Source organism: Schistocerca gregaria, chromosome 8 (assembly GCF_023897955.1).
Source record: "Schistocerca gregaria isolate iqSchGreg1 chromosome 8, iqSchGreg1.2, whole genome shotgun sequence".
In the NCBI taxonomy this organism is placed as follows: Eukaryota; Metazoa; Arthropoda; class Insecta; order Orthoptera; family Acrididae; genus Schistocerca; species Schistocerca gregaria.
Genome location: NC_064927.1, coordinates 503,585,020 through 503,598,401, shown reverse-complemented (window position 1 = coordinate 503,598,401; position 13,382 = coordinate 503,585,020). Strand labels below are relative to the sequence as shown.

Genomic DNA, 13,382 nt, shown 5'->3' with positions numbered 1-13,382 from the left:
GTGTGGACTATTATTTTGTTCTTTTTCCTTTGAAGGTGTTGTCATGGCAGTTGTTTGTACTTGCTTATCTTAAGTGTAAGCTGTTTGGCAGTTATCAGAAAAATTAGAATCGCTAAAAGAAGTGGATTATATCTACATAGGAGCATTATGTAAGCTGGCAGGATGGAGGTCAGTTCTACCAAGTCAGACAAAAAGATTTAAATATCACAAATAGTTCGTTTACTTTGATACTTCAGTGACTGTTTCCTCAATCTGTCAGTTACGGTAAAAAATGTGTAAGGTGATGCTAGTAGTCTGACAGCGTAAAACACAAGGGGTGTTCAATAAGTAATGCAACACATTTTTTGTTTCTTGGACAGTTTCATTTGGGGGGGGAACCGCAGATTTTGTGACATCGGGAATGTTCCCACTTCAGCCCCTGTAGTTTCATGAAGTTCTGATAGGTGACAGTGCATACCCAGCCTGTAAAATGGTGTCTGGAACAGAGATCCGTTTCAAGCAGAGAACTATAATTGAGTTTCTTTTAGCAGAAAAAGAGAGCATTGCAGATATTCCTAGGCACTTTCAGAATGTCTACAGCGACCTGGCATTGGACAAAAGCCTGATGAGTCATTGGACGTGGTGTTTGTCCTCCCTCCTGGTTCAACTATCAACTCTGGAGTGTATTGTGCTACCCTACAGAAACTTAAGAAATCACTTTACGATGTTTGAAATAATAATAATAATAATAATAATAATAATAATAATAATAATAATATTCAAAGGAACTACTTCTCCCTCCCAGTGCAAGACCTCACACAAGTCTGCACACTTCATTGGACTTTTCTTCCTCATTCACTCTACAGCTTGGATCTCACATCTTCATATTTGCAAATGTTTGGCCCCATGAAGCACTTTGCGGGAAGCAGTACATAGATTATGGGGTGGTTATTGATACAGCAAGACATTAGGTCCCACGTTGACCAGCAGAGTGGTACCCTGTGGGCATACAGTAAGGTAGTGTAAGGCGGTTGCATTGAATGGAGATTATGTTGATAAATAGGATTTTGTAGCAAAAAGAGTGGGGATTAATATGGTGTATTGGAGTTCTGAATAAAGTCAACCTGTTTTCAGGGGAAAAAGTGTTGCATTTCTCGTTGAACACACCTGATAGGTGTGATCTTTGGCTTCATAATTGTCAGTGAAGTGGCTGAAATATTTCAGAACTTAAGTTATAAATACTTGATTATTACTACATTAAGTGACATGCAGAACTAGATGATATTGCCTGTGATACAAGGTCTTTGGACAAAGCTAATAAACTAGCATTAGCTTGGATGAACATAAAACAGTGGACACCAAACTTGACTATACCGTCACCACAGTAGTACTGCAAAAAAATTACTGCACATAAATAAATGGTGCTACAATCCATTTGCTTCATCTATATATAGCAGACAGCTGCATGCTTAAGAGTAAGACAGTAGTTGACCTGGCAGTGGCATTGTTTAATGCAAGAAATGCGCTAAGAGGTTCAGTTTTCAGGTTGGAGACACCTCAAACTCATGTGGCCAGGTGATTAAATGTTTGCACCACAATTCGTAGACTTTTATAACAATGAATTGTCCTAGGTTCAGCATCCAAAAGGGTCAGTCAAAGGTTGTGCCATTGAATTGAGTTTTACATTTTAATGCATGGACAACAATTGCCAGATTAATCTTGATGTCTTGTCCTGAACTGCATAGAACTGATTTATGATGCTCTCAGGAAGTATGCTGCCACAATCTTCCTCTGCAGATTGCTGTTGGGCTCAAATCAACTGTGAGAAGAATGGTATTTATTTCCTATAGATCTCATGGATGCCACTGTCATCAGCTTTACCCATTACTGCTGAAGGTAATCACATGCTACATTGACATCAGTCGTAATACGAAATCAGCACATCCAACTTTTACATGTCAAGCTGTTTATAAACTCAAACAAATACTTTCTCCTGGGATTTTCTGTCATCCACAAGTTGCAAGTATTCATTTTGACATGTTTCATTTGATAACATGAGCATCTTGAGAACTGTGTATACAGTGTGTTCCAGCATCATAAACTAGAATAAATTGACAGATTTAACTTACAACATGATAATTTGCATTACTAAGTTGAGGGCCACGTGTTACAAATATCGGGCTGTCTGTAGCACCACCATCATACATGAAGTAAAGTGGAGTTCTTTGATTGTGTAAAGTTACCACACATGTTGTGGTGAGGTACATTCTTTTATTAATCAGCTAGACATCTTTTCTTGTTGAGTGAGTCAAAAGCCCTACAGATATGCTCTTTGGTTGAAAGTACATCACAATGCCTAGTGTAAAACAGTGGAATACAAAAAACAATAACCATGGCAAATATCCATCACATTTCCAGGCTTTCACATATAGAAGTCCAAAAACTGTACTTGGCTACTAAAATAATTTTGAAAAGACATAGTAATATTACAAACTGAAATTATAATTGCTGTTTTTGTGGGCAAACCATGAACCATGGACCTTGCCGTTGGTGGTGAGGCTTGCGTGCCTCAGCGATACAGATGGCCATACCGTAGGTGCAACCACAACGGAGGGGTATCTGTTGAGAGGCCAGACAAACGTGTGGCTCCTGAAGAGGGCAGCAGCCTTTTCAGTAGGTGCAGGGGCAACAGTCTGGATAATTGACTGATCTGGCCTTGTAACACTAACCAAAACGGCCTTGCTGTGATGGTACTGCGAACGGCTGAAAGCAAGGGGAAACTACAGCCGTAATTTTTCCCGAGGGCATGCAGCTTTACTGTATGGTTAAATAATGGTGGCGTCCTCTTGGATAAAATATTCCGGAGGTAAAATAGTCCCCCATTCGGATCTCCGGGCGGGGACTAAAAGTGCGGATGGATATGTGTGTGTGTGAGAGTGTACACCTATCCTTTTTTCCCCCTAAGGGAAGTCTTTCCGCTCCCGGGATTGGAATGACTCCTTACCCTCTCCCTTAAAACCCACATCCTTTCGTCTTTCCCTCTCCTTACCCTCTTTCCTGAAGAAGCAACCATCGGTTGCGAAAGCTAGAAATTCTGTGTGTATGTTTGTGTGTTTTATTTATTGTGCCTATCTACCGGCGCTTTCCCGCTTGGTAAGTCTTGGAATCTTGTCTCATATACTTCAGTTAGCAGTGCTCTTGCTGGCCTCCATTTCCATATTTCCATCATGACCAACGAGTCAGTATATTGATATATGAAGTGGCTCAGTTGAACTGCAGCTGCAGGTATTGTGTATGTTGGCCCTGGGGTCTCTGTCTACTGGATGTGCAATAAAACAAGTTGCTGAAGCTACGACAAGAAGTAGAATGATACATACCACTGATCTGCTGCACAGTTGGTCACAATGGCCATTTATTCCTGTAATCAGAGGTACAGTAAAACCTCTCTACCATCTCTGGAGTAATGGCCTTAGTTGTCATCACTTAAATGTACAATACTACAAAAACTTAAGTGTCCACACAATTAAAATGGAAGAAACAGGAAATAATGATGAACCATTGACAATGGGAATAATTATGGAAACCACTGACATTTGAGTGGAATAAACCTAAGTCTGGCAGAGTAGAATCTGATGTTGGAAAACTTTTTGCAACACAAAATGTGTATAGCATTCAAACTGTAACATTTTATTAATTTTTGTAATATACTTTAATTTTGTAATCAGATTCTGAAGCAAAAATTTTATTAGAAAAGAAGACTGTTGTGCATCAGAAGCGACTGACAAAAATTTTGATTTCTCCAGTCAATTCCCTGTACTGTATACACATTAGATGCTACATATAAAGTAGTAAGAATGGTTAGACGTTAAACTCCAAAGCTTTGGTTTACTGATCTAACACGTAAACAGAGACCCACACATAAGACTGTGTATTTACAATCATATCAATATATTTCAGTTGCTAACATCAGGTCTTCAGAAAAAGTGCTCATAAATGTGATTTTCAGTGCATATAATATAACGAGCAAAACTAAGGTGCCTCTTGTTATTATGGTGAGCTCACCACCAGGGCCAACAAATTTCATTTTTTTGGTTGCATTTAAGGTCCTTATGTATTAGATGGATAAAAATACAAAATGGTTAATTAGAGGAACAACCCTGGGCTTTCAAACAAGGAAAACAGTGCATTTTTAAAAAAGTTATATATTTAAAATATTTTTTATATTTTAAAGTTTGTAATTGTTTGCATTTTACTGACACAAATCTTTAAAAACTTGTTGACACTATTAATAATTAGTTATGTGGTTCATCAGAATTCATTTTCTCACAGAAAATTAATTTATAAAGATTTATTCCAATTTTTTTTAGTGTACACTGAAAAATACTTGCACCTACGATTGGGTTTCTCTTTCTTAGTTTTCCCAATTGTCAGTAATATCCACAAATTGACCTTTTTGACTTAAATGTATCATATATTCAACACAGCATGGGATTACTTGTAGTCATTTAATATTTTTTTCCAACTTAAAACTAGAGAGGTTACAGATGGGGCTTCATATAGTTTCCATTACATATTAATTATAACACACTAATTGTGTTATCTTTTGAATTGTATCTCTTTACCACTGCTGATTTCAACTGTCATTGAAATTAATTTAATTTCTTTTCATTTGATTAGGACGGACACAGGCGAGGATGGACACACACACATTTTCTCTCTCTCACCCAATTTTGATAACATCAATGCAGTGAGGAACCAAAGCATCTTACTGAAGATTGTGGTGAATGTTTTGGCTTGTTTGTCTTTACATTCATTTGGGCCTAGAGCTCTTTATAATGCCGTTTAGTGGCACAAAACAAATATCCTCCTCCTAATTTTCAGCCCCACAACCTATAGCTGAGTCAGTGTTAGCTGATCCCTGGCAGCTGCAGTTGGCTAGGCTCACGCGCCTGCCTCTGCCAATCACATGATGAGATTCTATAGACATCTCTATGGCAATGCCTCGGTGTTGTCACAGCTCTACAGGTGGCTACTGTTTTCGCCCACAGCCATTTGTGCTTCGTAGTTGAAAGTTGACAACAGTGCTGCCATCTATCTGGGATCTACTAACACTGATTCTACTGCAGTTTGTATCTCCTCTGGTGAAGTGTAATGTTGACATCATTAATTTCATCACGTGGAATTTCTTAAATATTTGTATACCATTTCTATTTCCTGCTCCCCTCACCATGGCTGGAAATCCAAGCACGATGTGTGCAGTTAGATATTCCACAAGTTTTTGACCAACTTACAAAAGACTTCCTAAATTATTAGAAAATAGTCTTGCAATTATTTTACAGTACTTAAAGATGTACACATATGTGAGGGCATGTTTACATCTGTTTGAACATATCCTTAGAACACTGAACCACACAATAGTATATAAGTAGCAGTCAGCACAAAACACAGCAGCAGTAAGTACATATGTTGTCCATCCACTTATTTGTCTTCTTTTAATGGCTGATTCACAGAGGTCTGAAATATGCTACAGATGGATAGCCATTATTTAATTCACTTTTTTATATGTGGTCGCTAAACATGAGAAACTGAATTTGTACTGCTACAAAGTTACACATTGGCAACTTGAGTCAGTGGATAGGACAAGCAGTATGTGCTTTAAAATAATAACTGTCGTGCTGGTGTAAGCTTCATCTTTATTCCATATTTGGCCAGTTCATACTCCTTGCTGTGACACTCTGCAATGAAGAGTAACCCAATGTATAATTATATGGCTTTCCAGTGAAATGCAGCAGCAGGAATCACCAAACAGAAAACCAGAGGTTCAAAGGTTATACAAAAAGTCTGTGGTTATTATAAAAAAAATTAGAAACTCTGTCAGTTCACAGCTCTAGCACCTGTGTAACTCTTCATATTCCAGTCATTTACAAAAATGGAAAGTGAGCTCAAAAGAAATCTGATGCCCGTGCCCGTTTAGGCAGGCACAGCAAGTTATCTGTGAGATTCCGGCCCGGTGTCGGATGCCTGCGAATCCCTGCCGAGACAGCAGCTCGCGTTGACCCTGGCGCTGCAGACCGAGGTGTGCCTGGAGTGACGGGGGTGGGGGTGTTGCCATTGCTTGTTCCACCTGTGCAGCGTCTGGGGCTGGGGCTGTAGGATGCCTGCAGAGCACGGTCAGATGTTCGTAGCTGAGCTGTTGCAAGTCGCCTTGCAGCAGGTGACATTGAACTGAGGCGTTCTAAAGTTCCAGAACCGGGTCTTGGGGATGGCCTGTAAAGAATCATAAGTATTGCTTTCAAGAGCTAAGTACATTAAGAAAATAAATCTCTTTTGCTTGATTTGTCAAGAGAAGTGAGATAAGATTAAAAATGGATAGAAAAAAAAATCATGAGGTTGCAGTGCATCTGCACTTGTACTGTGCAAATGACAGTGAAGGTTGTGGCAGAGGGTACTTTGTACTGTATTTTGAGTGGTATTCAAGTATCCCTCCTACAAGTGTTTTGTAAGTCATTTCTTTTGTAGCCAAGCTGCAGCTTGCCAGTATCAGTGAATCATAGCATGTTAATTGCTTTACAGTAGTAGCAGAGACGTCAATTGAGAGATAAAAGGAACAGAAATCACTTTTAAATGGAATATGACACACATAAATGGTAAGAAGTAACAATATAGGTAAACTGAAAAATAAGACAGATGGGAGAAAATGTGAGTAAACTGCTTATTGTTTCAGTAGTAGTCACCATAACTGCTATCACATTCATCCCATTGTGAGGCAAGATGGTTAATACCCTCTCGGAAAAAAGTTTTGGTTGCCTACAGATCCATGATTGTACTCAGACATGCACCTCTTCATCTGAAGCAAATTGACACCCACTAATGCCTTTCTGCAGGGCTCCAAAAAATATGGAAATCACATGATGAGATATTCAGGACTGTATGGATTACCTGTAAGAGCGCCCCACTGAAACTTCCGCAGCATACTTGAAACAACACCTTGTCGAAGTTGTTTTGAGTACACTCCATTGGGAAGCCTTTACACATCCTCCATACAGTCCTGTTCTCTCCCCATGTGATTTCCAAATTTTTTGAACCCTGAAGAAAGACATTATTGGCTGTCGATTTGCTATGAACAAAGAAATGCTTCTCTGGATACAATTGTGATCTGGTAGGCAAATGTAAACATTTTTTCATAAGGAATTCATCGTCTTGTCTCACAGTGGGACAAATGTACTGACAGTTAGGGCGATTACTATTGAAATAATAAAAGTCTACTTATTTTTCTCCCCATCGGTCTCATTTTTATTTGACTGCCCCTTATAATAATATGGTGTAGCTAAGACACCAAAACTGAATAAATTGCAAGAAATATGTATACTTGAAAATAAACAGTTTGAACCACAGTTCAAAGAAAATTTATGGTGGAGGGGGCCTTGAGCCGTCTGGAATACTGTTGGCTAAAACTGTGCCAAACTGAATAAAGATTTTTGAAAATAATCTCTCTCACACTATTGCAATGCTTTTAGATTATCATACATGGCATTATTTGTGCCATCATGAGTCAAGATGGTCACAAATGCAGAAGAGTGTAGTTATTCCAATATGAGAAAAAGTTAGTTCTTTGACTAAAAAAGAATCAGAGAGAACTGTAACATTAAATTAATAAAGTTAAGATAATGATTTTCAAATTTGCAATTCACAGTCAGTATTTTAAGAAATGACACTGATAAGTGAAAACTGTGAACTGTGATCAAAGCAAAAATCAAGTGAGGTGCTGCAAGAAATAAGTGATGAATTGTCCCAGTGGAAGGAAGTGACACACAAAGATAGCACTTAGCCCCTACAGGACAACAAACTTTGCAAAAGCAAGTACATTTACAGATAAAAACAAATATGATGTTCAGAAATTAAATGACAGTCTTCAGGACTGTTCAAATGATCGAAACTTGTGAAAAAAAAAAAAAATATCTGAAAGTGAATAGTCATTTTTTAAGAGGAAAAAAAGGATAGTGAACAGGGATCCTAAAAATGGTTCAAATGGCTCTGAGCACTATGGCACTTAACAGCTATGGTTATCAGTCCCCTAGAACTTAGAACTACTTAAACCTAACTAACCTAAGGACATCACACAACACCCTGTCATCACGGGGCAGAGAAAATCCCTGACCCCGCCAGGGATCCTCAATTAAAAAGTGTGTAGTGTTCTTTTCCTAACAGAGAGACACAGCAGAAAACTGGCATATTCTGTGAGAGAAATCGAGGCATAGCACTGACTAGCACGGTGAAACCTGGTGTGTGAACTAAACATATTGCAGTTGCTGAAATTCGAATGAAAACAACACAAGAAAATGACTATCATTTGTATAATGGGCGCCATTGACGTTGCAAAAAATGAAGCTGATGTTCGCATGAGAGCTCTGCAGAATTTTTTAGAAAAGGATAAATCAAGAAATACAGTAGTTGCCACATAGACACAATCTAATTTATAGGTTGTCTGTAAATAAATAAATTCAAAGAATAAACATTAAAATAAAGAAACTGCTGTGAATACACAAATTTAACTGTAGTGGATATAAGCAAGCTTCACCATAACCTACACAGCAAGCATAGTGTGCACAAAAACTATGAAACATGTCATGAAATAATGTTAAAAAAAAAAACTCAAATGGATTGGCTGGTTGGTTTAAAAGAGGGGAGGGTGGTGGGGGGGGGGGGGGGGTTAGGGGCCAAACTGCTAGGCTATCAATCCCTCATTCCGATTAAAGTAATTCCACAAAGGTGGGAATAAAATAATCAAGACATACAAAACACAGCTGGAAGAAAGGAGAAAACCACAACAATGACAGAAGGGCACCAAACACTGAAATGGACAAATTTGGACAAGAAAATGATAGACGCACAAGAAATATGTAGAAGAGAACAAAACAAGAGAGCAGATTACCATGGCTGGCTGACCATGAGAGCAAAAAGAAGAAGCCAGTCACTCTGCAACAATTAAAACCTTCACCCTAAAAGCATGAGGATACAAAGGGACAGAGGACATGCACTAAAAGTTAGATAAAATGATAAAACCCACCCTTATGAATAAGACATAAAATTAAAGCTTCTGTTGAGGCACTGTTGCCCAACACTGTAGGCAGGGTGCTGGGAAAGTTAAAAGTCTGCTGCAGAGCAGCTAAAAGTGGGCCGTCCAGCAAGAGGTGGACAACCATCACTTGTGAGCCACAGCGACACCGAGGTGGGTCCTTGTGATGGAGGAGGAACCATGCGTTAGCTATGTATGGCCAATGCGGAGATGGCAGAGGATAACTAATTCCCTGTGAGAGGACTGCGTGGAAGACTTCCACACATTCATAGTCTCCTAAGGCCATGCAGTTTGCCGTCTCCCAAAGCCAAAAAACCCTGTGGCATAAGACAAGACGCAGGTCAATTTCGGAGATGTCCATCTCCAAAAGCGGTTTCTGCATAGCGGTTTGGACAGCCTGTCGGCAAGTTTGTTGCCTGGGATTCTGACTTGTCCTGGGGTCCACACAAACACCACTGAATGACATGACCGTTCCAGGGCATAGATGTATTCTTGAATGGACGCTACCAAAGGATTGTGAGGGTAGCACTGGTCGATGGCTTGTAGGCTGCTCAAGGAGTCAGTACACAGGGCATAAGCAGATGTGCTCAAGAGCACGAGATATGGCTGCCAACGCTGCAGTGAAAACACTGCAGCCCTCAGGCAGGGAGTGCTGCTCAATATGTCCTCCATGAACATACAAAAAGCCTATGTGACCATCAGCCATTGAGACGTCGGTGTACACCACTCCATGGTCCCTTTACATGTCGGGAATCGAGAGGAAGTGATAGCAGAGAGTCTCAGGGTTAACAAAGTTGTTAGGGCCATGCGAAAGCTCCAGAAGAATCTGTGGCCTAGGTGTACACCATGAAGGTGTATATGAATGGACCTCGAGGAGAGGTGGTAACGGGAAGGACTCCACTTCAGACAGAAGGGACTGGACGCGAACCGCAATCATAAGACTTGGCCTGGGCTGCCAATGCAGGAGATGAACCGCTGTGGTTGGGATGTGCAAGAGCACTATGAAGGTGCGCAACATAACTGGGCAAACAGTTGTGCATGCCTAACCTTCGATGAAGGGACTCTGACCTCCACTAGGACACTGGTCACCTCCTCGTTCTAAAAGCTCCCGTCACTAGGCAAATGCCACAATGTTGGACTGGTTCGAGTAAATGCAACGATGAGGGCACCGCTGAACCATAAACCAGATTCCCATAGTCAAGGCGGGATTGAACAAGGGCTCTGCAAAGCTGCAGCAGCATGGAGCGATCTGCACCCCAGTTAATGTTGCTGAAGCAGCAGAGGGCATTGAGATGCTGCCAGCACTTTCACTGAAACTGACGAAGTTGAGGTAACCAAGTAAATCGGGCATCGAAAACCAGTCCTAAGAATTGATATGTCTCCACTACCGTGAATGGATCGTCATTAAGGTAAAGTTCTGGTTCTGGATGAATGGTGCGACGCCGACAAATGCATGACACACGACTTCACGGCTGAAAACTGGAAGCCGTGGGCTAGAGCCCATGACTGCGCCTTGTGAATGGCTCCCTGTAGGCGCCACTCGGCAATACCAGTACTGGAGGAGCAATACAAAGTGCAGAAGTCATCCGCATACAGAGAAGGGGTAGACTGACGGCCCTATAGCTGCTGATAGGCCATTAATGGCCACTAAAAATAGAGATACACTCAATACGGAGCCCTGCGGAATCCTGTTATCCTGAATATGGGGGAAACTATGGGAGGCACCAACTTGGACATGGAAAGTACAGAGCGACATGAAATTTTGGATAAAAGTCAGGAGTGGGCCCTGGAGATCCAACATATACAATGTGGCAAGGATATAATGTTTACATAAGTCAAAAAAGATGGCAAAAAGGTGCTGGCATCTGGAAAAGGCTGTTCGGATGACAGACTCGAGGGACAAAAGATTTTCAGTGGTAGAGCGACCCTGGTGGAAGCTGCCCTGACATGGAGCCAGCGTACCATTTGACTCCAGGACCCAACCGAACCGCCGACACACCACACGTTCCAGCAACTTACAGAGAACATTGGTGAGGCTGATGGGCCGATAGCTATCCACATCAAGCAGATTTTTGCCGGGCTTTAGCACCGGAATGATGGTGCTCTCCCGCCATTGCGATGGAAAAACGCCATCGCACCAGATGTGGTTGAAGATGACGAGGAGATATCGCTTGTAGTCAGACGAGAGATGTTTAATCATCTGAGTGTGGATCCGATCTGACCCATGAGCTGTGTCTGGGAAATGTGCAAGGGCACTGAGGAGCTTCCACTCTGTATAGGTTCACTGTGGCATGTAGTGAACGAGAGGAGTTTCCTTTCCATCAGCTGCTTAAGGGTGTGAAAGGCTGGGGGTAGTTCTCCGACGCAGAGGCTTGAGCACAGTGCTCAGCAAAGTGCTCGGCAATTGCGTTTGTGTCGGTAAATAACACACCATTGATGTTAATGCTAGGGACAGCTCTTGGAGGGGTCTGGTACCCAAAAAGATGTCTGATTTTCGTCCAGACTTGAGGTGATGTATGACACCCAATGGTCAAGACGAACCTATCCCGACATTCCTGTTTCCGTCATTTTATGAGATGGCAAACGTGGGCACAGAGCCATGTAAAAGCACCCTAAAGAATGAGGGATCGCGTTTCCTGATGCAGAAACAATTGTTGTAGTGACCTGCTCAAAGACAACATCGATGGCACCATGTGGAGGAGATTCAGCGGTGACAGCAGAGGTGAAGGCTTCCCAGTCTGCGTTGTTTACAGCCCACCTGGATAAGCGTCCGTGGGCATGATGCTGGGGGAGTGACAGGAAGATGGGGAAGTGGTCACTACTACACATGTCATCATGTGCTCTCCAGTGGATAGACGGGAGAAGGCCAGGATTGCAAACTGAAAGATCAATAGTCGAATATGTGCCATGTGCCACACTGAAGAGTGTGTGTGTGTGTGTGTGTGTGTGTGTGTGTGTGTGTGTGTGTGTGTGTGTGGGGAGGGGGGGCACCTGTATAAGGTCGAGTTGTGTCAGTAAATTTTCGACCTCCCTACCTCGGCCAGTAAGCATGGCACCACCCAACAAGGGGTTATGCGCATGAAAATCTCCCAGTTTGAAGGGGCATAGGTTCACTACATACTGAGTTCAGGACATAGACGCAAATTCTACCTGACACACTATTACAGTCTCTACGGTTCCTGTACTGTCTCTTTTAGCTGTGGAGGGCAGGGGTCCGCATTGCCGGGAACCAGGTTTCCTGGAGGTCAATGCAGAAAGCAGGTGCAAAGGTTAACAGTTGCCGTAGCTCAGACAGGTGGTGGAAAAAACTGCTGCAGTTCCACTGGTGTATTACGTGATTGTGAGACTGGAAAGGCATGAAACACTCAATGAGGCAGTCTACACCTCAAGGTCATCTGCTGCCACCAGAAGAGTACCTGTGCGATTGACACCCATTTTGTCTGAGGGCCCAGTGAAATCTAAGTCCTCAACAGATGCCAGAATCTCCACCTCATCCTCAGACACAGAGCTTGTAGGTAGTGGTGGTGTGGGTACCACTGCAGTGCCTCGGTTCTTGGGGGTCTTTTTCTTTTTGGGTTTCTCTCACTGTTTTGTCCGGCTAGGAGGGCTTCACTGATTCAGTCTCAGGGACTGAGGAGGACCGTGAAGCCCTATGACCAGCTACCTGTGGTTGCTTCAACCACAGGCAGGTGTCAGCTTTGACCCAAGGGATTCCTTCCTGGCAAGAGGAGCCGAAGAAGACTTTCGGTTCTGATGTCCCTGGTGGTTGGGGGGTGTTGCTCCTGAAGTATATTGTGCAGTAGCAACAGGGAGGGAAGTGCCCCCGCCATCAAGAGTGCAGCTGGAGTCTCATGGCTCTGAAAGCCAACTGTATGCGGCAGAACGGAAGATGGTAGAACCGTTGTCATAGTGGCGGTGTAGGTTGATGTCAATATGCACAGTATGTAGCCTCAGTCAGTCCAGGGTCTTGTATTCCATTATTTTTCTTTCTTTCTGGAGAATCCTGCAGTCTGGCGAGCAAGGCAAATGGTGCTCTCTGCAGTTGACGCAGATGGGAGGTGGGGCACAGGGAATGTAGGGATGTGAAGGACGTTCACAATCCTGACAGGTGATGTTGGAAGTACAGCTGCAAGACATATGGCCGAACTTCCAGCACTTAACGCAGCGCATCAGGGAACTGGTATATGGCTTTACGTCATAGCAGTAGACCGTCGCCTTGACCTTCTCAGGTAATGTGTCTCCCTTGAAGGCAAAGGCGAAGGCACCAGTGGCAACCTGACTATCCCTCGGACTCTCGTAGACGCGCTGGACGAAATGGACACCTTGC

At 42.4% G+C, this 13,382-nt stretch overlaps 1 protein-coding gene across 1 annotated transcript in view; it reads right to left on the bottom strand.

Annotated features, from left to right (window-relative positions):
- Positions 1 to 4,311: 4,311 nt before the first annotated feature.
- The window catches only part of LOC126283980 (splicing factor ESS-2 homolog), a 79,982-nt gene continuing 70,911 nt past the window's right edge, over positions 4,312 to 13,382 (bottom strand). The window contains exon 7 of the mRNA XM_049982442.1: positions 4,312 to 6,246. Within this exon, the coding sequence (XP_049838399.1) occupies positions 5,922 to 6,246 (325 nt within the window). The 3' untranslated portion in view covers positions 4,312 to 5,921. The remainder of the gene's footprint in view (positions 6,247 to 13,382) is intronic.